We start from the raw sequence: 26,139 nt of genomic DNA, 5'->3' as shown, positions 1-26,139 counted from the left end.
CACTTACTATGAGGTTTGCCTTTCCAAATGTACAGTTCCATGGTTTTTATTATATTTACAGAGTTGTGCAACTATCAACACTATCCAATTCCAGAACATTTTTGTCACCCCCAAAAGAAAGCCTGCACCCATTAACAGTCACTCTGCATTTCACCCTCCCCTAACTCTTGGCAACCATTAATCCACTTTCTGTCTTTGTTTCTTATTCTGAACATTTCATGTAAATGGAATCATGCAATACGTGGCCTTTTGTGACTGGCTTCTTTCCCTTAGCCTCATGTTCTCAAGGGTCATTCATGTTACAGCATGTGTCAGGACTTCATTCCTTTCTGTGGCTGAATCATATCCCATTGTGTGGCTACACCACATCGTGTTTATCCATTAGTTAGTTGGTGGACATATTTGGGTTGTCGATTTTGTCTTGTAAGTTACTTCTTTCCCTTAACAGAGTGTCTAAGAGCCTTTGCCGTGTCAGCCAGTCTCATCCCCCAGGCCCCTTAATGGCTTTACATGATCTCATTTGTTCCTGTGTAATGCCTTTGGAGACCCCTGGTTCCCCTGCCTCCCTGCCACTTCACTTCCTTCCTCCAGGGAGTCTGCAGAGCTTGCAGGGCTGTGGTCACCTAATCCGTGGCCCGGTTTTATAGATGAGAAAGTGGAATTTCAGGGAGAGGAAAGGGTTCATCCAGGATCACATACTCAGTGTTGTGGAGTCCCCAGAGTTCAACTCCCGGCTGAGGCCACAGCCCCCTCCCACCCACACCCACACCCTCAGCTTGTGATAGGTGGGCCCAGATCTGTAGCCTGATGGTCTGACCCCAGAATGCACACTTTACCGCTGCACGTGAGGTCCCCCTCTGAGCACCCCCACTCCAGGCCCCACGTACTGGTAGTTGTCTGCTGCCCCCTGGCTCTTTGTGGAAGGACTTGTTTTGTGACCCTCACCCCCATTCCTAGGTCAGCTCTTCTCAAACACTGGCTTCTCCCTTGCTCTTGGCACCCAGGGTCTGAAATATCAGGCTTTGCCTTCCTGCCTCACTTGCATTTCAAAAGGTCTCTTTAGGATTTGATTGGGTTTTAAGATATCCTTAAGAGCCCATCTGAAGTTCCTCTCCTTGGCTCAGTGGCTCGCAACCTCGTCTGCACTTTAGAATCATTAGAGGAACTATTTAAAAATACTGATGCCTGAGACCTACTCCAGACCAATTATGTCAGAATCTTTGGGGGTGGCACCTTGGGGCATTAATATATATTTTTAAAGTTCCTCAAGGTAATTCTGATGTGTACCCAGGTTTAGAACCACTGCACTAGCTCCACTCTGGCCCCCGTCAAAGAAGGCACATTCTCTCCTACCAAATATTTGGAACTTGATCAAGAGCTATGGATTTCCCTTGGGACCTTGGACAAGTCACTGCCTCTCTTTCTCTTTGTTTCAGTAACACAGAGCTTGGGTTAGATCAGTGGCTGTCACCTTCAGGGATCGGGTGTGAGAGGCGGGGATTGGGGATGAGCATGTGTCCAAATTACCTGGGACCATTTTCAAAAATAAACCAGCCCAACTTGAAAAGTCGAAAGCAGGGGCCGGCCCAGTGGCTCACTTGGGAGAGTGCGGTGCTGATAACACCAAGGCCCCGGGTTCGGATCCCATATAGGGATGGCCGGTTCGCTCACTGGCTGAGCGTGGTGCTGACAACACCAAGTCAAGGGTTAAGATCCCCTTACCGGTCATCTTTTTTTAAAAAAAAAAAAAAAAAGAAAAGTCGAAAGCAACCAAAGCGCCGTTTCATTCATACACAATTCACACAAACCACCCCTCTCTTGGGAGGAAGTATTTAATGGAATCATGCATCTAATTGAATAACTTTTTAAACAGCAAGAAACCTCTCAGTGTTGATTATTGTAACATTTCCTCAAATTCCCCTCCACAGGGCTTGTGCCATTTCTCATTCTTGCCAGCAACATATGAGCATTCTTTTTTTTTTTTTTCCTTTTTGTCTTTTTTCGTGACCGGCAATGGATCGCAACCCTCAGTGTCGCGCCCGTACCGGACCGGGACCGGCAACAGGATCGCAACCCTCGGTGTTGCACCCGCCCCTCGCTCAGCCAGTGAGCGGGAACCGGTCTGTATGTGGGATCCAAACCCTCGGGCGGGAGCGCCACCGCACCCCCAAGCGGCGCACTGTGGCAGTGCGCCACCGGGCCGGCCCCATGAACATTCTTTTGTCCGTAGCTTCACCCATAGAAGGTGTTATCAGATGTTTGGATTTTTTGTCAATCGGATAGGTGAGAAATGGTATCTCGGTGTATTTTAATTTACATTTTTCTATCATGAGTGGAGTTAAGCATCTTCATGCAGTTAAGATCCATCTGCCTTTCTTTTCCTGTGAACTATTCTTCAAATCTCTAGTTATTTTCCTATAGGTTTGTTGGCCTTTTTATTCTCTGCGAAGCTCTTTACCAATTTAAGATATCAATCCTTTGTTGGTGTTATAGATTGCAAATATTTTCCCTGTTTATCATTCATAGTTTTACTTTTCTTTTTTTTTTTTTTTCTTCCTTTTTTTTTTTGTCTTTTTTCGTGTCCGGCAATGGACCGCAACCCTCAGTGTCGCGCCCATACCGGACCGGGACCGGCAACGGTGATTGCAACCCTTGGTGCCGCGTCCGCACCTCGCTCAGCCAGTGAGTGGGAACCGGTCTGTATGTGGGATCCGAACCCTCGGCGGGAGCGTCGCCGCGCTCCCAAGCGGCGCACTGTAGCAGTGCGCCACCGGGCCAGCCATAGTTTTACTTTTCTTAGGGTGTTTTATTTTTTCCTACATGGAATTTGCTTGTGTGATCAAATGTATCGATTTTTTTTTTTTTTGCTCTTGCTCTAAATATTTGAATCACTGTTTGTCATCAGTCTGTCATGATCATTTCTAAGCCCCCTGTGTCATTTTGATTTGTTGCACCAGTATTCATTTTGTTAATTAGTATTCATTCTGAATTAAAGTTCCCACCAGATGTTAGTTCCCTGAGGACAAGATTTCTTTCCAAGATGGAGATCTGTATGCAAAGGTTTATGGAAGAGTCCCCTTGGGAATAACATCATCAGGAAAGGAGGCAGAGGGAGAAGTTGAGTCTCACCAGTGGCTTCAGATGATACCATAGGGAGCTCAGGACCTAGACTGGCCCTTTAGGGTTGAGGCAGGGGGCACGGACCAGTCCTTGGATGTGGGCTCCCTACAGGGAGGGCACATGACCTCTTCAACCAATGGCCATCACTTCCAGGGGTGCTCAGCTTAAAGGTCTTAGCTGGGAGAATGAGTGTCTCAGTCCTGAAGGGAGATCTGGGCAGAACCACCACAGCATCGTCCCGGGTACCTTGTCTGTCTCATTCATTGCTGTGTTCTCTACACTTAACTGTGTCTGGAACATGATAGCTGTTCCTCACTGTGCCTGGTGCATGACCAGTGCTCAGGAAATCTTTGATAAATCAATGAAAGACAAACAAGAGCAGAAATACAGATTTCCAGGTCTTGGCCCAGGCCAACTGGATCACAATGTGGGGAAAGAGGGGAGAAACCCTGGGCAGGTGTGTTCAGAATCACCTCCTCAAGTGCTTCTGGCCTGTCCCCTGTTTGCAGCCTACTGGGGTGGTCTTGAGGGTCCCTCCAGCTCAGCCGTTGGTGTTGGTGAAGGCCTTGATACAGCTGGGCTGGGCTGGGCTGGGCTGGGGAGTGAGCGGGCCCTCAGTGCAACCCTAGGCACCAAGACTGCTCTTTGGATGTGTTACCCTTGTGAGTTCTCAGTTCTGACTTTTTTATCTCCCTCCAGCATTCCTTGAAGAAAAGAGGAACCCGCTCCCTGGGGAAGACAGACAAGAAGGCTTCGATGCAGGTATTCCCAGCAGTCCCCACAGCAGCTTTAGTTTGAAGGCCGGAGCCTAACCCCAGGTGGCCTGGGGAGTCCCCAGAGGTGCCCACTCCTCCCAGCTTTACCCCATCCTCCCCTTGCTCATCTGCTTAGCTTCACTGCCCCGAGCCCACGCTCTTGTTGCTCTGTCTCCCCAAGAACAGCAAGCCGACTTACTGAACAGCACGACGATCAAATCCAAAGGTGTAGGTTCAGAGACACAGGCTTGAATCTTGGCTCTGCCACTTGGATGCTATGTGATTGGAGCAAGTCACTTCAACTTTCCGGCCTCAGTTTCCTCATCTATCCCTAGCCTGTGGGGTTGTTGTAAGAATTAAATGGTGTGCTGTGTAGCACCTGGCTTCTGGTGGTGCCAAATTGTCAGGGTGACAGGCATTTTTCATCATTATCTCATTTAATGCCATCCATGGCTCTGGGAGGTGGGGAATGCTATTGCCCCATTTTACAGATGAGGAAACTGTATAGTAATGGTAAGTCTCCCATCAGAATGTCACCTGCTCTCAGCTCCTAGGCTGTGTGTGGTGCCCCATTCTTGCTGCAGTATCATCGTCCCCTTCTCTGCTTCCTCTCTGGACCCCCAGCTCCTTGAGGGTCAGGCTGCATCTGATCCATCCCTGTGCTCCCAGCATGTAGTTAGTGCTCCCCAAAATGCTGTGGCCCGTACTGAGCCTCCCAACACTAACCTTCCTGGTTCATGTTTGTCCGCGTGCCATCGGGCCCCAGGAGGACAGTGCAGACCTGAAATGCCAGCTGCACTTTGCAAAGGAGGAGTCAGCCCTCATGTGCAAGAAGCTCACCAAGCTCGCCAAGGAGAACGACAGCATGAAGGAGGAGCTGCTTAAGTACCGCTCGCTCTATGGGGACCTGGATGGTGCCCTGTCGGCCGAGGAGCTGGCCGATGCACCCCACTCACGGGAGACTGAGCTGAAGGTGCACCTGAAGCTGGTGGAGGAGGAAGCCAACCTGCTGAGCCGCCGCATTGTGGAGCTGGAGGTGGAGAACCGAGGTCTGCGGGCCGAGATGGATGACATGAAGGATCATGGCGGCGGCTGTGGGGGGCCCGAAGCGCGGCTGGCCTTCTCTGCGCTGGGCGGCAGCGAGTGCGGGGAGAGCCTGGCCGAGCTGCGGCGACATCTGCAGTTCGTGGAAGAGGAGGCGGAGCTGCTGCGGCGCTCCTCGGCTGAGCTGGAGGACCAGAACAAGCTGCTGCTGAGCGAGCTGGCCAAGTACCGCTCGGAGCACGAGCTGGACGTGACGCTGTCGGAGGACAGCTGCTCTGTGCTCAGCGAGCCCTCACAGGAGGAGCTGGCGGCCGCCAAACTGCAGATCGGCGAGCTCAGTGGCAAGGTCAAGAAGCTCCAGTATGAGAACCGCGTGCTGCTCTCCAACCTCCAGCGCTGTGACCTCGCCTCCTGCCAGAGCACGCGGCCAATGCTGGAGACGGACGCTGAGGCCGGGGACTCTGCCCAGTGCGTGCCCGCTCCCCCTGGCGAGGCCCATGAGCCTCATGCGGCCCGGCTCTGCAGGGCCAGGGAGGCCGAGGCACTGCCTAGCCTGAGGGAGCAGGCCACCCTGGTCAGCAAGGCCATCGACGTCCTGGTGGCCGATGCCAACGGCTTCTCAGCGGGCCTCCGGCTGTATCTGGACAATGAGTGTGCTGACTTTCGGCTGCATGAAGCCCCTGACAACAGCGAAAGCCCCAGGGACACCAAGCTCATCCATGCCATCCTGGTGCGGCTGAGCGTGCTGCAGCAGGAACTCAACGCCTTCACGCGAAAGGCAGACTCAGTCCTCGGCAGCTCTGCCAAGGAGCAGCCCGAGCCCTTCTCATCGCTGCCCGCCTTGGGCTCCCAGGGGCCCTCCAAGGAGATTCTTCTGACCAAAGACCTAGGCACAGACTTCCAGGTAAGATGTCCCAGTCACAAGACCTGTTGCTTTTTTGTACTATAAACTTTTTACTGAACCGTGACACACAGACAGAGAAGGTCACAAAGCACAGACAGGCAGCTTCACGAATTTTCCCATGGTGAACACACTTGTGTAATCATCACCCAGAACAAGAAACAGCACATGACTAGCATCCCTGAAACCCTCCTCCTGCCCCCTTCTAGTCACTGCCCCTGCTCCCGAGTAACCCCCCTCTTAGTTTGGTTTTGTCTTTGAACTTTATGTAAATTGAATCCTGCTGTACAAACTCACTTGCGCCTGGCTTCTTTCACTCAGCATTATGTCGTTGCACGTAGCAACAGGGTGTTTATTCTCATTAGTGGATATGGTCCCATTGAGTGAATATACCACGGATCACTTATTCATGTACTATTGATAGATATTGGGGTTGGTTCCGAAGCCCTCCCTATCTCTTTGCCAGGTTGCCCTTTCTTCTTTTATTATCTCTTTTGCAATTTTGTGTTTTAAAACAAGTATTATTAAAAAAAAAATCTCAGGTTCTATGCAAAGGCCAAAAAACTAAAAGTAATGAACTTCTAGCCTTGTTGGCTATAAAATACTACTTAGAAAAACTAACATAGCCAAGGCACTTGTCCAAAAAGAGCATTATTGCACAAGTCATACATAAATATTCAAAGAGTTTCAGAAGTGCCTGAGATAAAATAATGAAAACCTTCTCCCCCCAATTCCCACTTCCTACTGGTGCCACTATTAACAGTCTGGAGCAGCAATCTTTAATATGGTGGCCACTGCTACCTGTGGCTACTTAAATTTGAGTTAATAAAAATCACGTGCAATTGACAATTCAGTTCCTCTGTTACATAGCCACTGAGGTGTCCAGTAGTCGTGTGTGTCTAGTGGCACAGATCTAGAATATTTCATCTTTGCAATGTCCCTTTTCCTACATCGTCTCTCATATATTTGTTTTCTACCCAAATTGTTTTATGCTGTAGCTGCTGTTACTGCACAAGTTATTTTTCTCATGTGACTTACCTATTTGTTCATTTGTTTGTGATGCTTTGTTTATTGTTCATGCACTTTTTGTGCTGAGTGCTGGAGGTGCCATGGTAAGCAAAAACAGACAGGATTCCTGCTCCCATGCTCCTTATCATCTAGTGGGGAAGAGTTAATCAAACTATCATGCCAGTGAATGTGAAATTACAAACAGAGAGGAGGGATTTGGAGGAAAGGTACATGGTTTTACAAATGAGGAACTTGACCTAGACCCCAGGGTCAAGGAAGGCCTGTGCTCTGACCTGAGGTCAGAGGGGTGGATTACCAGGGAAAGAGTATTATAAGCAGAGGGAACAGCCTGTGCAAAGGCATAGCTCAGACTGAGGTTCAAGGAACATGGCTTGTCCAAGGAACTAAGAGAAGGGAAGAGTGAGGCTGGACTGCAGAGAGCATTGGGGAGATTTGGTCTTCATCCTGAGAGCAATGGCAGGGATCTTTCCATGTCTGTGCAGAACGATTTAGCTCTTTCTTCTTAACAGCCACACAGTGGAGCCGTGCCATAATTTCTCTAACTCATGCCCTATTGATCTGGCTCGATCTTGCTTTATCAAGCCAGCAGACTGCCCCATGTTGAGTCTCTCTCTTGGTTCTTCTTGAAGTAGGAATGAGCTGGGGCCACACAAGTAGTAGGACAGTTGGGGCTATTTCAGAAGGTTTATGCACAAGATGGACATTCACAAAGTCAATGTTTTCACTCACCGCTTACCTACTCATTCATTCTTTCAACATTCACTGGGTGGCAGCAGTGCTCCCAACCAGGGCTGGGTCTGGGCTGCAGAGGTGAATCCATCTGGGTTCCAGCCCTCAGGTGGGTGGTCAGCCTCTTATGGAGCCCAGAGGCCTTGGGTAGGGGCTGCTTCTGGCATCCCTCAGGCCCCTCCTGATGATTATCTTTGGACTCTTCTGCCTGTGCCTCTGGGTGCAGCCACCTGACTTCAGGGACTTGCCGGAATGGGAACCCAGGATCCGAGAGTCCTTCCGCACTGGCGACTTGGACTCCAAGCTTGATCCCAGCCGCAGCTTCAGGCCTTACCGAACTGAAGACAATGATTCCTACGCCTCTGAGGTAGGTCTAGGCCTGAGCAAGCAGGAGGTTGGGTAGGGGGAGAGTGGCTGGGACCTCCTAAAAGCAGAGTGATCCATGGAGAATCTTAGCTGCTGATGATATGGATTTTGAGCATTCCATTTGGTTCCAAGCTTCCTGGCAGCCAGGGCAAAAAAGGGAAATAAGGAAGTTTGGGCCATTCTTATGACCTAATCAAGGGAAGCCTATAAGCTTATCTGAAGAAATTGATTTTCTTTTCTGTACTAAATTCCACTGGGAATTTAATAATTTATGTCATTTAATGTAACCATTAATTTATGTAGCATGGAGGCAATAATCTCTACAGTCAGGCTGTTTGGGTTCAAATTATAGATCTATAATACAGCTATGTGAGATATTGGATAAGTCACTTTACCTCTCTGATTTTCACTTTTCTCACCTGTAAAATGAAGGTCCCTCATAGGGTTGTTGAAAGGATTAAATACTTGAAGAGCTTGGGCCGGCCCCGTGGCGCACTCGGGTGAGTGCCGCACTGGGAGTGCAGTGGCGCTCCCGCCGTGGGTTCGAATCCTGTATAGGGATGGCCAGTGCGCTCACTGGCTGAGCGCGGTGCGGGCAACACCACGCCAAGGGTTGTGATTCCCTTACTAGTCACGAAAAAGACACACACACACACAAAAATACTTGAAGAGCTTAGTTTAAGGCCTGGCCCATGTTGGGTGAGGATGAGAATGATGGTGATGACACGTCATTTGAACTCAGGGGACCTGAGTTTAAGTCTCTGTTCTATCAGGGTGTCATGTGTCCTTGGACATGTTCCCACACTCTGACGCCAGCTTCCCGTCTATAACATGGGAGGGTTAGAGTGAATGGTGGCGATAGGCTTGCTAGGATTCTCTGATCCTTGAGGAATTCTGGGTGGTTCTGAGCCCCTCCCAAGCTTACTCTTGAGCCTCTTCACCTTTTCATGATGAACCTGAAGCAGGAAAAGGCTCCTGTGGATGGGGTGGGATATCCCTGAGACTTCTGAACCTTGGAGAGTCCTGTTTGTACCTCAGCTTGAGCGTCCTTTTCTTTTGAACATCCCTGGGAAGATAACTCTGTGGTCCTGGAAAGGCCAACCTGCAACTGTGCAGGTGGAGAAGCTCCCTTGAGGCTAATGGATCTGATACAATAAGTGAGATGGTCTGAGTAAGCTTCCCAGCAGCCATGGCAAAAGGGAAAAAATGAGATACTTCTCATTTTTTGCGTAAAGGAAATAGGTCTATTTGTATAGGCTTACCTGCAGAGAGAATTATTTCTTGCATGCATTTAATTATTGTTTTGTTCAGCCACTCTTTATTAAGCAGTTGCAATTGCTAGGCATTGTGTCGAACACTAAATTCAAAGACGATACCAGAGAGAGCAGACAGTATATAGCCCTGAAAGGATTTTTCATATAAAACCAGTGTGCGAGATACATGTCATCAGTGTGCCTTGCATTGCCAAACCACCGCATTATTGGCCACATAGTAAGGGCTTATTTTCTTTCACAGAGGACATCTGCCTTGCCTGGGAAGGTTTCATGTAGGAGTTGGGGCTGACAGTTCCTTTTTCTTTTCCCTATTTAACATGGCAGCATAAACATTTCCCTCTGATACCAGAAATACTGAAAAAAAATTTTATTGAAATATAATATACATATGGAAAAGTGCTCATATTGTAAGTAGCTCAAATAATTTTCACAAATGGAGCACTTCTATGTAATCAGCACCCAGATCAGTACAGAGAGCATAATTCACCCTCAGAAGCCCCACCTTGTGTCATCTTCTAGTACCGTCCAGACTGCTAATGAAATAGATTTTTCCTGTTTAGCTACAAATACTTTTAAACATGATTTCCCCAGGAAAAGTAGAATTTTATTATCTTTTTCTTACAATCTTATTACACAGTCATTATAAACAACAAACAACTACAACAAAATCTCTAAGCAGTTTTGCATAAAGGTATAAAGAAGAAAGTCAAGATCATGAGATCATCACAGTTAACCACTGTTTACATTTAGTGTGTGTGTTTATGTCCTTTATAACATAATAACATACATATAAAAAAGGATGGCATCCTTAAACATGTAGTTGAATGGATTTTTACATAGGTATACATCTAATAAACACATATTGTAATCTCCATCATTTATTAAAGGTGTTTTTAAATTTTTGCAATTACTCGTATAAACAATGAGACAATGAACATCTTTGTGAATCAAACTTAATTTTCAGTGTATTATTTTCTTCAAATAAATTTTAAAGAGAGAAATTATCAAGTTAAAATTATACCAATAGCTAGATTTGATAGGCATGGTTTCATTTAACTGTCATGACAACCCACTGAGGTAGGGACAGCCATTGTGCCTGATCTGTGCTTGAGAGACACTTGGGTCTGACTTACTGTTGCTCCCCTACCACTCTCATCCTGGGACCACAGCTTCTGTCCTCTTCCTCCTCTCTCTCTCCTTCCTCATTATCTGTGTCCCCCATCCCCACCGCAGATCAAGGAGCTGCAGCTGGTCCTGGCTGAGGCCCATGACAGCCTCCGGGGCTTGCAAGAGCAGCTGTCCCAGGAGCGGCAGCTACGAAAGGAGGAGGCTGACAACTTCAACCAGAAAATGGTCCAGGTGTGTGGTGCCCAACGCTTTACCTGCACCTCCTCCAGCTTCTCCTCCCTAAACTGAAGACAAAGTCCTCAGAGATCCATGGGTCCTCAGAAGCCAAGAACGTCAGGGAGCCTCGAGTCTTCCAGCCCCTGTGCCCTGCTGGATGTTTCTGCACTTGTGATTGTGCATTAGCTATGCTGGGTTGAAGTCCTGGACTTGTCACTGGCTGCCTGTGTAACCTTGGGCCAGACTCATTTCCTCTCAGGGCCTCAGTTTGCCATCTATGAAATGTTGCCCCCATCAGGCCTGGCTGGTAATCAAGATAATAGTCCTGTAATAGACAGTATCTGTTAAGGCCCTACTGTATGCCAGGCCTGTGCAACACACTTTCTACCCATTATGTCCTTTAATACTCATGCCTTCCCTGTGAGGTGCCCCCACCTTACAGATGGGGAAGCTGATGTTCAGAAAGCTGAGGTGCTTCCAGGGAGAAGTGGGCCAGGGATTCCAGTGCAGGTCTCTGGCTGTCTCTTAGCTGTGACGCTGCATTGCTTCCTGGAGTATTGCACGTTCGTCAGCCTTCCTCCATCCCAGCATGCCCTTTGCTCTCCATCGGGTCACCCCTCCCTGCCATCATTGTTCTGGTCACAGGTTCCTCATTAGATGTAAGAGTTCGTGTGAAACATCTGGCGTCCCGTAGGTGCTCAGTATATGACATCATGGTCAGGCAGTGCTGGGTTCAAATCCCAGCTCCTTCACTGATTTGTGGCTTCTTTGAGTTTCTGTTCCTTTGAGTAGCAGAGGGCAATGCTTATCTCAGTAAAATGAGTTGCTAGTAGTGGAGTCTTGGCAGGGATCACCCACAGGCACCATTTAAATCTTCCTCTTGTCTGAGGCCTGGGATGGGGTGGGTTACCAGCCGGAACCCTGAGCTGGGGGTTGCTCAAGCTCCTGTCCCCCTGGCAGCTGAAGGAGGACCAGCAGAGGGCGCTCCTGAGGCGGGAGTTTGAGCTGCAGAGTCTGAGTCTGCAGCGGAGGCTGGAGCAGAAGTTCTGGAGCCAAGAGAAGAATATGCTGGTGCAGGAGTCCCAGCAGTTCAAGCACAACTTCCTGCTGCTCTTCATGAAGCTCAGGTGGTTCCTCAAGCGCTGGCGACAGGGCAAGGTTTCGCCCAGTGAGGGGGATGACTTTCTTGAGGTATGGTTGGGTCTGGGACCCCAACTATGGTGTGGGTGGGGGTGAGGGGGGTAGGTATGCTCAGCTAGCGTTGTCACAGCCCTGAGGCTCGTGTAGGTGCCCTCAGCTTGCAGGCTTCCTCCCTGCATTCATTCACTCATTCAGCATCTGTGGGTCAAGAACCAGCTCTTTACTGGGTGTTGAGACAGGTGCAGGGGATACTGTGGTGAAGAAGACGGACTTGGTCCAGGCCTCGATGGGAGAAAGTCTCTTAGGGGGCTGGTAGGTCTTTAACACAGTCTTCAGCAGGCACCAGTATCTAGGTGAATTTAATAATCTGGTTTTGTTGTAATTGTATTATGTACAGATATATTTTTTCTACTCTTTTAAGGTATAACTTACAGTAAGGCACACACATCTTAAGTGTACAGCTGATGACTTCTTACAGTGTACACCCACCTAGATCACAGTAAAGCATATTTCCAGTGCTCTGGAAGATTCCCTTGTGCCCCTTCCCAGTCAATATGCCCACCCAGCAGTATGCACTATTCTGCTTTCTTACACTATGGATTAGTTTACCTGTCCTAGAATTTCTTATGTGTCTGGCTGCTTTTGCTCAATATAATTTTTTTTTTTTTTTTTTTGCAGCTGGCCAGTACAGGGATCAAACCCTGGACCTTGGTGTTAAGAGCACCACGCTCTAACCAATGAGCTAACCGGCCAGCTTCCATATAATTTTTTGCAATTCGTCCATGTTTTGCTTGTAGGAGTAGTTTATTTTTTATTGCTGTGTATTTTTGATTTATGAGTGTACCTATTTTATTTTATTTTTAATGTTATTTTGACTTATGGCAGTGGATACTGGCTTTCCATATTTGGTAACGATATCAGCTTCCTTTTTTAGATATATTTATTTAACTAGAGGGAGTAGGTTGACTTAAGAACATTAGTGATAGTACAGGTCGTATTGGGATGTGGCCGGAAACGAGAGGTGGAGCTTTGGGGAATATATGAAGCTTGGGAAGGTCTCACATGTCCCATTCATCCCTCAGCCTGTGTGGGACCCTTTGCTGCTCAAAGCCCCTGCCTCCCATCATCAGCACGCTAGCATTGGGAAGGGAAGGGGGCATATAAGGATGTCACACCTCAGTCGCACCCACCTTAGTCAGCATTGCTCACCTTGGCCTGGGCCTTGTAGGTACAGGTACCTCTAGTCTAGCCCATGCTTGGCCCTCCTCTCTCCAGGCCTCTTTCCAGAGCCAGTGGGGGCCAGTGGCACTCCTCAAGTCCCCATGTACCTCATCAGGGGTCCCCTAAAGTAGCCCAAATGCTCCAGGAGCCGGGGATGATAGACCTGAGTTTGTAGCAAGACTGCATCATCCCTACCTCAGTGTGGTCCATAGTTCTCACAAGCCATCCCCCTCCTCCCCAGGGCCACTTGGAGAGTCACTAACCACCATTAAATGAACCTATTCCCCGCTGCCCTTGCCCTGGTATGCCTGGCACAAAGGTGCCTATGTGAGAAGTAGCTCAAGAGCCCAGCAAGGCCAGCCCTTGGAGTACCAGTCCTTGGGCCTCCTGCTTGAAGCTTTCTCTTCTGTGGCATTTGAAAACACAGGACCTTCCTCTCCTGTCTGGAAGTCCCATGGGACTCTAGATGAAGCCCAGTTTGGGCTGCCAGCAGAGATGCTCCCCAGACCCCTCAAAGCGAATTGCCTTGCCACACTGCCTCTATTTTAAGTAAGTGTGTTTCAGACAAACCCTCCACATTTGGTGAAAATCTTTCCCATGTACTGGAGGAACAAAGAGAGAAACTTACTTTAGGACAAAAATAAGGTGGGAACATAGAAAATTAAATAATATATATGCCTATAGTTAATATAAATATGTATATTTATTGAAATAGACATAAGATATAAACATAACCATATTCATTGTAAAAATAGATATATATGCACACACATATAATACAGTATAAAGAGCATGAGTGTAAAATATACATACATATAAACATACATAATAAAATATATATAATTAGATAAACAATTAACTTGATATGCATTTATACTTTTAAAGAATGTGTGTCTCCACCCAAGCAAAATTTAAAATATCTGTGTGACTGGTAACTTTCCTATATTGAATATTGATAGTGTTCCGGCACTGTGTTAATTGCCTTTGATGAGTCATTACATTTCATCTTTACCAATACCCTGTGATATGGAGACAATTATCCTCATTCTACTACAGATAAGATCTTTGATTCCTTGTCCACATCTGAAATCCAGAAGCTCTGAGAGCCAAGTGTTTTTTGTCATCTAAGTCAGTTGGCAAAACTTGACCTGACATCCATTTGACTGCAAAACCTTAATGTATCCCATTTCATGTTAATATTTATATATTTAAAGGGGAAGTATTAGTGTGCTTGAACTTGGGATGTTTCACCAGACCCTGCTGGGGCTGTTATACAATTGTGTTAGTCCATTTTCTACCGTTTATAGTAGAATATATGAAACTAGACAATTTATAAAGAAAATGAAATTTATTTCTCACAGTTTTGGAGGCTAGGAAGTCTAAGGTCCAGGGGGTGCATCTGGTGGGGGGCCTTCTTTTGAGTAGGAACTCTCTACAGAGGCCCTTGGCGACCACAGAATCACATGGCGAGAATGGCATGAGCAGGAGAGTCAACTTCTTACTCACTCTCCTTATAAGCGATTAAACCATTAACCCATTACTCCATGAATGGATCAGTCCATTCAGGAGGGCGCAGTCCTCACGATTCAGTCACCCCCCAAAGGCCTCATGTTTCCAATACCATCATCTGGCTTTCTACCCTCTTAACACTGTTACAGTGGAGGTCAAGCATCAATGAATTTGGGGGTGACATTCAGTCCATAGTAACAATATACAGTGTAGGTACCATATTACCTTTCTAAATCCTAAAAAATCCTGAATTCTAAACACATCTGGCCTAGAGGATTTTAGAGAAGGGATTGTGCACCTGTCTAAATGTAATAATAAAAAGACTCTGTTTAGATCCTTGTGACCAGTGACGGAACTGGGGGGTTGATTCATGCAGACCCTGCTCCCCCCACATACTTCACAGTCTCAGTGTCTTCCTGGACACACGTGGAACACTTGTTCATTTGATATCTTAATTTTCCTTCCCCCTGACTGGTTGCTCCTTCTCAGTCTCCTTTGCCAGTTCCTCCTTCTTTCCCTGATCTGACCTCTTAAAGTCAGAGTGCCCGGGGCTCAGCCATTGGCCCGCATCTCTCCTTTACCTGTGCTGACTCCCTTGTGGAGCTCCTCCAGGCTTGTGCCTTAAGTGGCCTTTCCTGGACATCAAGTTCCAAATTTATGCTTCCAGCCCAGACATCTCCTGTGAACCGCAGATTTGTATAATCTACTTGATAGATCCACTTGGATGTCTAAGAGGTTTTGCTGACAACATGTCGAAAACCAAACTCCCATTCTTCCCTCCAGACTTGCTCTTCCTGTAGTTAATGACAGTTTCACCTTGCTCAAGTCAAAAAACCTTGGAGACATTTTCAACTGTTCTTTTTCCCTCATTCCCCCTTCTAATCCGTCAGCAGATCCTGCCAGTCCTACCTCTAAAACCTATCCAGAGTCAGCTATCCCCACCATCCCCTGACCAAGCCTCATCACTTCTTGCCTGGATTATTGCTGTCACCTCCTAGCTGGTCTCCTTGCCTCTGTCCTTGCCCCTTTCCACCAATCAGCTTGTATACAAGGGGCTACAGCAGGTGCCATGCAGCTTGTATTCCGCATGGATGGTGCCCCTTGAGTTGTGCCGTGTGTGCTGTTGCTGCCCTCTAAAGTACCTCAGCAGAGCAGCTAGAGCAATCTTGTGAAACTGAAAGTCAGCTCGGTGTCACTCCTTGGCTCACAATCCTCTCCTGGCTCCCTTTTCCCCCAGAGTTAAAGCCAAAGTCCCTACCATGGCCTGGTCTACCCGGCCTTGTTCTCATACCTCTCACCTCCTCCCCGGCTTTCTTCCTTTTCCTCAGTCACGTTCCCCCCTCGGACCTTGCATGGGCTGTGCCCTCTGCCTGGAATTCCCCTCCCGATATGCACATGGCTTAGTCACTCACCTCCTTCAGGACTTTGCCCAAGTGTCACCTTCTCTGTACAGCTTTCCTTGACCACCCATGCCCAGCACATCCTAGCTCCTTTCCCATCTATCTTTTTCTTTATAGCACCTGTCCCTGTATGACATTCCATGTAGTTAATGACATTTCATACGTCTCACTTATTTATTTGTTTTCCTGCTACTGGAAAGTAAGCTGAAGGGGACCAGGGTTTTTGTCTCTCTTGCTCACTAAAGTATCCCCAGCTCCTAACACAGAGCCTGGCACATGGTGGATGTTCAGTAAATATCTGTTGAATGAATGGATGTAGAAATGATGAATAAGCACCCCAGTCAGAAGGCGGCTTCCTTCTGCTCATTCCCATCCTGAACCAGGTCCCTGGGTTCCTTGGCTGGCCCTGGACTCCTGCCCAGAATCCATCAGCAACAAATCCCCCCTCCCAGGAAGGGTCCCTTCTGGTCGCCCGAACCTGTAGTTGTTGTTATCTATCATCATGGGGATGTCTTTGGTCCTTTTATTCCCACCACACGCCTGCCTTGGCCCAGCCTGTCCACATGATTATTTTTAAGTAACTCTTAGGGATGCCTCATCATCCTTGGGGCCAAGAAAATGGTGTGGGAGGCCAGGAGGGCCTGATAGTACCCAGGGGTCATAGTTAAGATTCGGGAATCCAGTACCAGGCTAGGGTGCCTTGGGTCCATTCTGCACCATAAACTCCCATTCCTCCTTCCTGCTGGCTGTGCAGGCCCCTTTCTGTCTGGGTTACTAGCTAGAGTCCCCTCCCCCCAAAGGCTGGAGCCCCAGGTATGACAACCTCCCAACCTCTGATGAGTGTGGTTTTTAAAAAATAGGTAAATAGCATGAAGGAGCTGTACCTGCTGATGGAGGAAGAGGAAATAAATGCACAGCATTCTGATAACAAGGCCTACATGGGGGATAGCTGGACCCAGAACACGGTACGTTCTCAGCCCCTTCCCAGTCCTGTCCTATCCATTTGTTTCTTTGTTCAGCGATCACTTCGGCCACCTTCTCTGGCCCCAACCCTGCCCTAGGCCTAGGAGCTGCAGAGGGTTACGGGTTACTGGCCCTCAGATGCTCAGTGCAATGGGGTACATAAATCATCCCAGGGCAGTGACAGAAAGCCAGATAATGGGTTGTGGAGTCACAGACGAGAGAACAATTTATTTTATGTGGAGTATAGGGGACAGTATCACAAAGAAGGGGTCATAGGTGGAGGGTTTTGAAGGATGAATAGGAGTTTGCCTAATAGAGAATGGGGAAAAGACCATTCTGGATCAAGAGAACTATATGTGCAGAGGTGTGGCAAGTTATTCTAGGATTGGCTGTGGCTTAGGATGTGTATAGTGGGGGTAAGGACATCAGGCTAGGGCCATATGAAGAGGGGCCTTGTGGTCTGGGGTCAGGAACCTTCAAATCAAGCCATAGGTCAGTGAGAGCAGTGGGGTGTGGCTCCCAGGGTCACACACAGGGAGCTGCGGTATGGATGAAATGAGGTCATGCCCAGAAGACAAGATCTGAGACCAAGTCAGGCACAGTTAGGAAGGCTCCTTGGAACAGACTATACGTCTGGCCTGCAGTGGGTCAGAGAGGCAGATCCTGAGCAAAGACACTGACCTGTAGCCTAGATGCTGCAGAGCCTTGAAGAAGCCAGATTATTCAGGTTAGATTTAGGCTGAGTGATTATTACTCTTACTGCATAATTTTTTTGTTTATGTGAGGTTGGGACTCATGTCAGCCTAGGAGGTAGCTAGGGCTGGTCTGTCATCCCCATTTTATGGGGAGATGACCTAGAGAGGTCATGGAACTTGCCCAAGGCCTGGTAGAGTCCTGAGCCAGCATCTTGGGTGAGTTCTCTGAGCCCAGGCTCCCCTCCTGTCCCTTCAAAAGCTCCTGACACAGCCCTTGTCCCTGTCTGCAGCCCAATGAGTACATCAAGACACTGGCCGACATGAAGGTGACACTGAAGGAGCTATGCTGGCTGCTCCGGGATGAACGCCGTGGTCTGACTGAGCTTCAGCAACAGTTTGCCAAGGCCAAGGCCACCTGGGAGACGGAGCGGGCAGAGCTAAAGAGCCATGCCACCCAGGTGAGCCCTCATCTATCAGAGACATCTCTCACCTTGCTCTCAGCCAGGCCCTCAGCTGTCAGATCTGGGAGCAGGATGCCCAAGCCATGCTCCTGGAGGTGTAGGAATCCTCTCTTTATTTTGTGGCCCAGAGAGGGCAAGAGACTTGGCTAGCATCACACAGCAAGGGTACCAGAAACAACAGGGACTGGGAGTCACTGGGCCAGGGAAGGAAGGTGGGGACTGACAAAGGGTTACAGGGGCATCACACGTACCTCTGTTGCACCGTGGGCTCACAGGTGAGGCCAGAATGCCTAAATGCCTGTCTGCACGTGGTGATGGCCTTTGCACACATGCCTGGACTCCTGCTGCCTGCCGTCCTTGTTTGTTCCTTCCTCTCCTCGTAAGGGTCCCTTTAACCCCCTGCTACCTGGCTTTTTGTTCCCACCACTCAAACTTGGGGCCTCCCCTCCAATAACCCAGCGTGACCAAAGGAGTTTGGTGTCTGATGTGTGCCCATGGGCAAGTTGCTGCCCCACTCTGGTCTAAAAAATGAGAGAGTGGGCTTCCTCCCACTCGGCGAGAACACTGTGACGCCATGGCTCTGCGGTGCGGACTCCAGCTGCAGGCTACCTTCCCCGGCATCACCAGCCCCTGGGAGGTGGGTACTCTGATAATCTCTGCTGGACAAATGACAAAACAGACACAGAGGAGTTAGGTTTCTTTCCCAATGTCACCTGGCTAATAAGTAGCAGACCTGAGCCTTGCTCCTCAATCTTCTGCCCCTCCTGGCTCTCCATGATCGCAATTCCATCATCCCAGTGCTCACAGCCTCCTCGTTTCTTCTCGGGGTCACCGTGCTCCCCTCCTTATCCTCCCTGCAGATCTCACAGCTCCAGCCCATCTGCACATTCCAGTGTCCACTGTTCCCGCTGTCCCCCAAACCCAGCCATTTCAGGTCCTCTTCCCCACTGGGAACATGACTGGCCCCATGGGACTAACATCCCAGACCATAACATCACAGGTGTAGTGGACATTGAGTCTTGAGGCTGCATGTTTCCTTCTTGCCACCCTGAGATCTGGGGCTGAGAAAGCCATCATGCTGGAATGATTCCTGCACGCATGCATTACGTGACTGCATGTGCATGTGTGTGCATGTCCCCATGCCGGGCCTGTGCAGGACAAGGTGGGGTCCTAGCTTTCCAGGAGGGAACATAAAACACATCCCCCATTAACCAAACCCCATACTGCTGGTAAGAGTTGATGAAATATCATGAAAAGCAATGACTAGGAACCTCTGCCATGTCATAGCTATGTGACCTGGGACAAATAACCCTTTGGAACCTCGTCCTCTTCTGTAAAATAGGATAATAGTAGTTTTCTTACAGAGTTTTTATGAAGATACAGAGATAATGCCTGAAAAGCCTACAGCAGAGTGCTTGCTTGGCTTGTATGAAGAGCTCCATAAACCCTTATTGGGAAGAGGGTTTAGTTCTGAGTGGGGAGGTCAGTGAAAGATTCCTGAGGAGACCCTCTCCCCCTGCCCCCTGCTGGTGCCCAGTAGGGAAGGAGGGAGCAGGGCAGAGAGGAGGGGCCTTCTGGTGCCAACTTCCCTGTCTGCATCTCTCTGCAGATGGAGCTGAAGGCTGGGAAGGGGACCGGGGAACGGGCAGGGCCTGACTGGAAGGCAGCCCTCCAGAGGGAGCGTGAGGAGCAGCAGCACCTCCTGGCTGAGTCCTACGGTGCCGTCATGGAGCTGACACGGCAGCTGCAGATCAGTGAGCGCAACTGGAGCCAGGAGAAGCTGCAGCTGGTGGAGCGGCTGCAGGGCGAGAAGCAGCAGGTAGAGCAGCAGATGAAGGAGCTGCAGAACCGCCTGAGCCAGGTGAGGCCTGTCCCAGCTCGTGTTGGTCTAAGCCGCAAGAAAGAGTCACCATAGGGAACATCCAGAGATACGATCTCCTTCAGGGATAGCTGGATCTGGGTGCTCAGACAATGAGGTCTGGAGTAGGATCTCTTTCAGGTATAGCTGGATACAGGTGCTGAGAGACTACAGTCTAGGGACTAGGTCTTTCTCTCTGCCTCAGTCTCTCAAGCCTGCTTCATACTCTATGTTAGCTTTATTCTTTTTGTTTTTTTGTTTTTCTTGGTGGCTGGCTGGTATGGGGACCAGAACCCTTGACCTTGGTGTTATCAGCACTGTGCTCTAACCAACACTACCTGGCCAGCATGTTAGCTTTATTCTTAAGCAGGCTAACCCCAAATATGGCCACTGCTAGTTTCACAGCTTAGCAATTGCAGTGGAAAGAGAGTTCCTTTTCCATAAGGCTCAGTTTGGCCTCCGACACTCAGGAACGAAGAGGGAGGAGCCCAGGGTGGTTCCCATGGGAAAATTGGAGTCCTCTGACCAAAAGAGGGGAGGAAGGAAAAGCAGCCATTGACTGCGACACCCACTACAGCTCGCATCATGCACCTGCCCAGCCGCCTGACCGCCACGCTGCTCTGTTCTTCGTTCTGACTCTTTCCTCTCTTTTACTCTTTAATTACATAAATAAGGACTTCATCTTTATATAAGACCCAAATATCACAAAAGCATATTCGATCCACTCCCTCCCTTTCTTGCTATTAAATTTATATTCAGAGTTTGTTTTGTTTGTTTTATATCATTAATCAAATCATATATGTGTTGATTACACTTTGCCTCTTTCATGGAGAGCTGTTCACAACAGAGCAGACAGGCTGGCCTCATCCAATTTAACTGCTGCTTGGTGTTCCTGATATGGAGACACCATGATTTTTTATTCCATATTGAGGAAATCTAGATTGTTTCCAGTTTTTCACTATTAAAAGTAATGCCTCAGTGAACATCCCCACTATATTTTTCCACATGTGCATGATAAGATAGATTCCTAGGAGTGAAATTGCAAAGTTCAAAGGCATATGCATTTGTAGTTGATGGAAACTGCTGGGCTAGCCCTCCAGAAAGGCTTTGCCCAGTTACACCCCCACCAGCAGCACAGTGTGAAGGTGCTTTATCTTTGCCAGTTCTTGTGATTACCAGTCTTTGCAATGTCTGCCCATTTCATGGTGTAAAATGCTATCTTGTTTTAATTTACATTTCTCTAATTTCTAGTGAAGGTGAGCATCTTTTTATGAGTTTATTGATCATTTGTATTTCTTCTTCCTAATGTTATCCCCAGTCCTCCAACAGCCCTGCAAGGTCATGATCACTAAACCCCTTTATCAGATGAGGAGACTGAGGCAAAGTGGCTTGCCCAAGGTTATAAAGTGAGTAAGGGACAGGACCACAATCTGGCAGAACTCCCAAATCTTGCAAAACTCCCAAATCTGGCAAGTTCCTGGTCCTGGGCCCTGCCTACCCCCTTGCAGGGACAGAGCTCCTCTGAGGGTCACATTCACTAGGAGCCTGTGCTTGGCAAGTGCAGCATGGAAGGATGACAGACGAATCCTGGAACAATCCATGTACCACATGGGAAACAGATCAGATGTGTCTATTTGCACCATCAAACCAAATTTCTGTCTATAAAAGAACAATTCCTTTTTATTATATTAACAAAAAAAATTTTAATGATTTTGTAATTATGAGATGAGCTCCAGAACATACGTGGGGAAACATGTATCAGCCCACAGGTGGGCCCTGCTGGCTCGTCAGGGCACAGATTCTGTGTCTTGCTCTTGTTTTCACATCAGGGGATCTTGCATGGGACTTGCAGGCCCTCTGTCTCTGGCCTCCTGTGTCTCTCTGACATTCCTCTGCCTCCTCTACTTCAAACTGGATCCCTCAAAGCAGCATTCTTCTTTAAAATGTATTGACAAACCAGCTTGGTGAAAGCAGCAGCCACAGTAGCTGGTGGGAAAGAGCTTGTGACCAGGAGCCCCCAATCGTCACCTGGCTTTTCCGGGTACAAGCCCAATCAAGTCACCTCTGGTCTCCGGGCTTCATTAGTAAGGTGAAGATGACCATCCTTGACCTTCTCATCTCACAGGGCAGCTATGGAAGTAAAAAGAGATAGCCATGAGAATACTTTGGGACAAATCAACGTGCTTCTAGGCCCACCCCTGACTGGGCTTGGTTTGGTTCTGCAGTCTTCGTCTGTCATTGCTGCTCATGTTAGTGTTATTTTTTGTTGTTGACCTTGTTACCATTGTCTTATGTTGGGATCCTAAGAAGCAAAGCCTGAGATATGGATTCAAGTGCAAGTGGGGTGACCAACCCATCCTAGTTTGCCTGGGACTGAGAGGGATCCTGAGACTTATACTTTTAAAACTGGAACAGTCCCAGGCAAAGCCTCCTAGTTTTTTCAGAACTGAAGGTTTTCTGGGACATAGGACTTTCAGTGCCAACCCTGGAAAGGTCCTGGGAAACCAAGATGAGTTGGTTACCCTGTGTGCAAGTGATTTGTTAAGGGATGGAGGAGACCAGGACAGGGAAGGGGAAAAAGCCAAGCAAGGATGTGCTCTCAGGCAAAGTCTGCTCTCAGCCAGAACCTGTGAGAAGCTCAGAAGGATAAACAGTAAATCACTCCACAGTTGGTCCACCTTAAGGCAAGGGATCAGCATTTTGGGCCAGCCTTTTGGACCCCCTGCCTTTGTCCATCTTTGTCAGTGATTGGGTTCCAGTTGCCCAAGGTAATCCTCTAAAGGTGGCTGCAGTGACAAATGGCACAGATGGGGCCACCAAACCGTGGGATCTGCCACGCCATTGCTACTATCTTTGCCACTCATTCAGCTGCCCAACCTTGGGCAAGTTCCTTCCCTTCTCTCTGTCTTTTTTTAAAATTATTTTTTATTTTATTTTATTATTTTTATTTTTTATTTTCATTGAATCAGAATTGATTATACATATTTTAGGGGTTCAACATTGAGATATGTTGATCAAATCAATATTACTAGCATATATATTGTTACAAATCATAATTATTCTTTATGCCCCTTGTCCAATCTCTCCCCATCCCCCTCTGTCTCCCCCTTCCCCCTCTAATTACCCTAGATTTCTTTTCTCCTTCTGAAAGAATAATGGTTACTCTGATTTGTTGCCTAGTGATCTGTCCAATGCTGAGAGGTGTGATCAGGTCCCCCAGTATTATCATAGAGCAGATGCTGCTTCTGTCACTCTGGAATGGGCTTTTTGGAGAGGGACATCCTCTTCTTTTCTTTATCTCTGCTGGTGACTCTCCTTGTGTTGATGCACTCCAGTGGCTGGTGGACCATCTGCATGGAGGTTGTGTCATCTAGCCACTTTTGTGGCAGCCATAGCTACTATGGTGGCTGTAGTGGGCCACCCACATGGAGGTAATGTTTTTGGCCTGTTCCTTGGTGCTGGCGGTGTGCTTGGTTGTGGGGAGTGTCTGGTCCCTGGCTCTATATCTGGGGTCCCCAAGCGGCCCTGAGGCGCTGGTGGTGTGCCTGGGCCTGAACTAACTTGTTGTCCTTTGCTTACTTCTAAAACGGGGTAACTTCCTGTGGGAACCAGTACTTGAGCTGTGTGGTTGAGCTAAATTGCTGCTTTACTGCTGTTTCCCTAGGGAAGGCTTTTTGTGCAGCTCAGGGTTTAATGGTTGATCTCATAGGTACTTCCAGCTCTCCAAAGACCCGGTGGATCTGGGTTGCGTAGAAACTCTGATCTGGGCCTGAGTGTTATCAGCAAACTGCACCCCATGCAATTCTATATTCCTAACCAGTCTCCTCTTAGAGGTCCTGTGCTGATTAGGGGGTGGGTCGGCTGTCTTTGCTGTGTCCCCGTGTTCTCCCGGTAGGCCCGTGTCCCCCACCACCCATGCTCCAAACACTTCCTATGGGCCGGGCCCTGTGCCAGTCCATTGCGATGACTCACCGGTCTCTGAATGGTTCCCCTTTTTCAGCTGTTTTGGTCGCTCCTGCGCAGGTTCACGGGAACCCTATTAGTGGTCTTGCTGGCCTGGGGGCCACCAAGGCCCTCTTCTCCCCTGCCGCCTCCAAGTAACTCCATCTGAAGGGCACAGCTGCGGCTTCTGCCTGCTCCTGCTTCATGCGCTCATCAGCTTGAGCCTTAAAGCAGCCGCGGCCTGAAACACTCCGAGCAGTTTTTTCTTTCTCTCATTGTGGTTTCTCCCGCCTTCATGAACTCCGTAGGTCTCTCCTCCTCTTTCCCTGAGCTCCAGCGGCCCCAGCTTGGCTGATGTTACATTTTTATAGTTGTAAATTGGTTAATTTGTGGGAGAGAGTGACGCTGGGGACCGTCTGTTCTGCCATCTTGACCAGAACTTCCCTTCTCTCGGTCTTAATCCTGCCGTCTGTGAAAGGAAATAACCATAGTAACACCTACTTCATATGGCTGCTGTGATGGTTAAATTAAGTAATGTGTGTATAGCAAATGGGTTCCATCACATGCCACCTGGACATGATGGAGCTCCAAGACGGAAGGGCACCAGAGGCCACCCCAAAGTTCAGTGGGAAAGGTTGCTGGAATCCATTAGCAAAGACGACCAAGATGGAGCGGCAGGGGTCCCTGGGTCTTGCGTTTGACCATGATGTGAAGTAGCTGCTGCTGAGCTGATCTAGCTGTTGCATGCACTGTAGCATGAATTAACCTAGTAATTACAACTGTCACTATATTAGATATAAGGACATCTAGAAGGATGCCTGCGAGTAGCTGCTTTTATTATCATTTTCCAAATCCACGTTGTGGGTGGCTCAGAGCTGCTACCCACTGAGAATATGGATCTTAGTCCATGATGTGGGTCCTTTGGGCTGCAGCCCTGCACAGAGGAGGGACCTGTTTACCAGCTTTGCCCACCACTGACCCTCCCTCTTTACCCTTGCCAAGCTGCAGAAAGCTGCCGACCCGTGGGTCCTGAAGCACTCGGACCTGGAGAAGCAGGACAACAGCTGGAAAGAGGTGAGTGGGGGAGCTGCTGCCTGTGTTCTCTTGGCTCAATGGCTACACCAGAAAGTTCCATGTTTGTGGGGGACATAACAGAAGGATGTTAACCCCATCCCACAGGTCACACCCTCCCACCTGTGGCTCCTTAATCTCTACCCCATGGTTCCTGCCCATGGCTTGGGACTTGGGGAGGGTCCTGTGCCAATGCTATCCTGCACGCCTGGGAGAAACCCTTGGCCTCTCTTGGTTTCAGTTGTGTCTCTATGAAAGGCAGGGCTTCTAACTAGCCTAGTGATCTTGGGTAAATCCCTCTCCTTTCCCAAACCGCGGTTGCCTCATTGGTAAACAAGAATCACATTTTCTGCCTTACCCAGCCCTGGGTATGGAAATCAATAAGGTCAAGTTGGTGAAGTTTACACGTAGGCCTCAGGTGCATTGTTCACATAGTAACATGCTGACAGTGAACATCACATGGTGAACGTATAGGCCCTTTGCATGGCCCTGCTTCTTCATGATGGACTGAGGAAGAGGTGTGTCAGTCAGGAGGACACACACCACTTCTGGGGAATGAGGCAGGAGAGGATTTTATTGGGAGTCAAGAGAGCTGGTAATGCAGTTCGGAAAACTAGTGCAGGTCTGGGGGCGCTGTACCTCTGGAACCGGGGTGGGACAAGCCCAGAGCAGTAGCTGCCAGGTCACTGCTGCCACCACCAATTGCACAGTGGGCCACTCCGTGCTTTGTTGCTGCCACCACATTTGGAATAAGTTCTAAATGGTCTCTCTTTCCTTGGGGTCACTCTTGGTTTTCTGATTGGCCCTGCCTGGATCACATACCTATGGTAGGGGAGTTAGATGCAGTGCAGCCAGAAACTGGCCTGTGGACAGTTAGATAGTTGCTGTTGGCATTCCTGCCCTCCCGATGAGAAGACTCAGGGGTGGAGACCCAGGCTCAGCTCCCACACTGGCCTCGCATCACCTTCCCTCAGTGCTGTGGTGGCCTGAGCTGACCCTTCCTGTCTCTCTTCCTTCACAGACACGCAGTGAGAAGATCCATGATAAGGAGGCTGTTTCCGAAGCTGAACTTGGGGCAACAGGCTTAAAGAGGTGCTGGCAGACCCGCCCCCTGAAGTCCCACCCCTACTCAGCCCTGCAGCTCCACCCCCTACTGCAGCCCCTCCCCCTGGTCCCCCCTGCAGCCCCGTCACGCCCCTTTTCCTCTCGTCTCCCCTGCCCCCATGTGCTCACCACTGTACCTCACCAGAGTTGGGAGAGTGTCGGGATATAGCTTCTGTGGAACCCAGGGCACTCAGGAGCTGGAAATCTTGGGGC

General features: G+C 48.8%; 1 protein-coding gene across 2 annotated transcripts in view; it reads left to right on the top strand.

Annotated features, from left to right (window-relative positions):
* Positions 1-26,139, top strand: part of SOGA1 (suppressor of glucose, autophagy associated 1) — a 71,620-nt gene that overhangs the window by 31,485 nt on the left and 13,996 nt on the right. For both annotated transcript variants that reach the window (XM_008575334.1, XM_008575325.1), the window contains exons 4-13: positions 3,820-3,882; positions 4,642-5,823; positions 7,805-7,945; positions 10,452-10,577; positions 11,523-11,753; positions 16,693-16,797; positions 17,781-17,948; positions 19,561-19,812; positions 24,754-24,825; positions 25,844-25,914. In XM_008575334.1, the coding sequence (XP_008573556.1) occupies positions 3,820-3,882; positions 4,642-5,823; positions 7,805-7,945; positions 10,452-10,577; positions 11,523-11,753; positions 16,693-16,797; positions 17,781-17,948; positions 19,561-19,812; positions 24,754-24,825; positions 25,844-25,914 (2,411 nt within the window). The remainder of the gene's footprint in view (positions 1-3,819; positions 3,883-4,641; positions 5,824-7,804; positions 7,946-10,451; positions 10,578-11,522; positions 11,754-16,692; positions 16,798-17,780; positions 17,949-19,560; positions 19,813-24,753; positions 24,826-25,843; positions 25,915-26,139) is intronic.

Source organism: Galeopterus variegatus, unplaced genomic scaffold, assembly GCF_000696425.1.
Source record: "Galeopterus variegatus unplaced genomic scaffold, G_variegatus-3.0.2 Scaffold59, whole genome shotgun sequence".
Lineage (NCBI taxonomy): Eukaryota > Metazoa > Chordata > Mammalia > Dermoptera > Cynocephalidae > Galeopterus > Galeopterus variegatus.
Note: the sequence above shows the minus strand (reverse complement) of the source record. Positions and strands in the feature narration are given on the sequence as shown.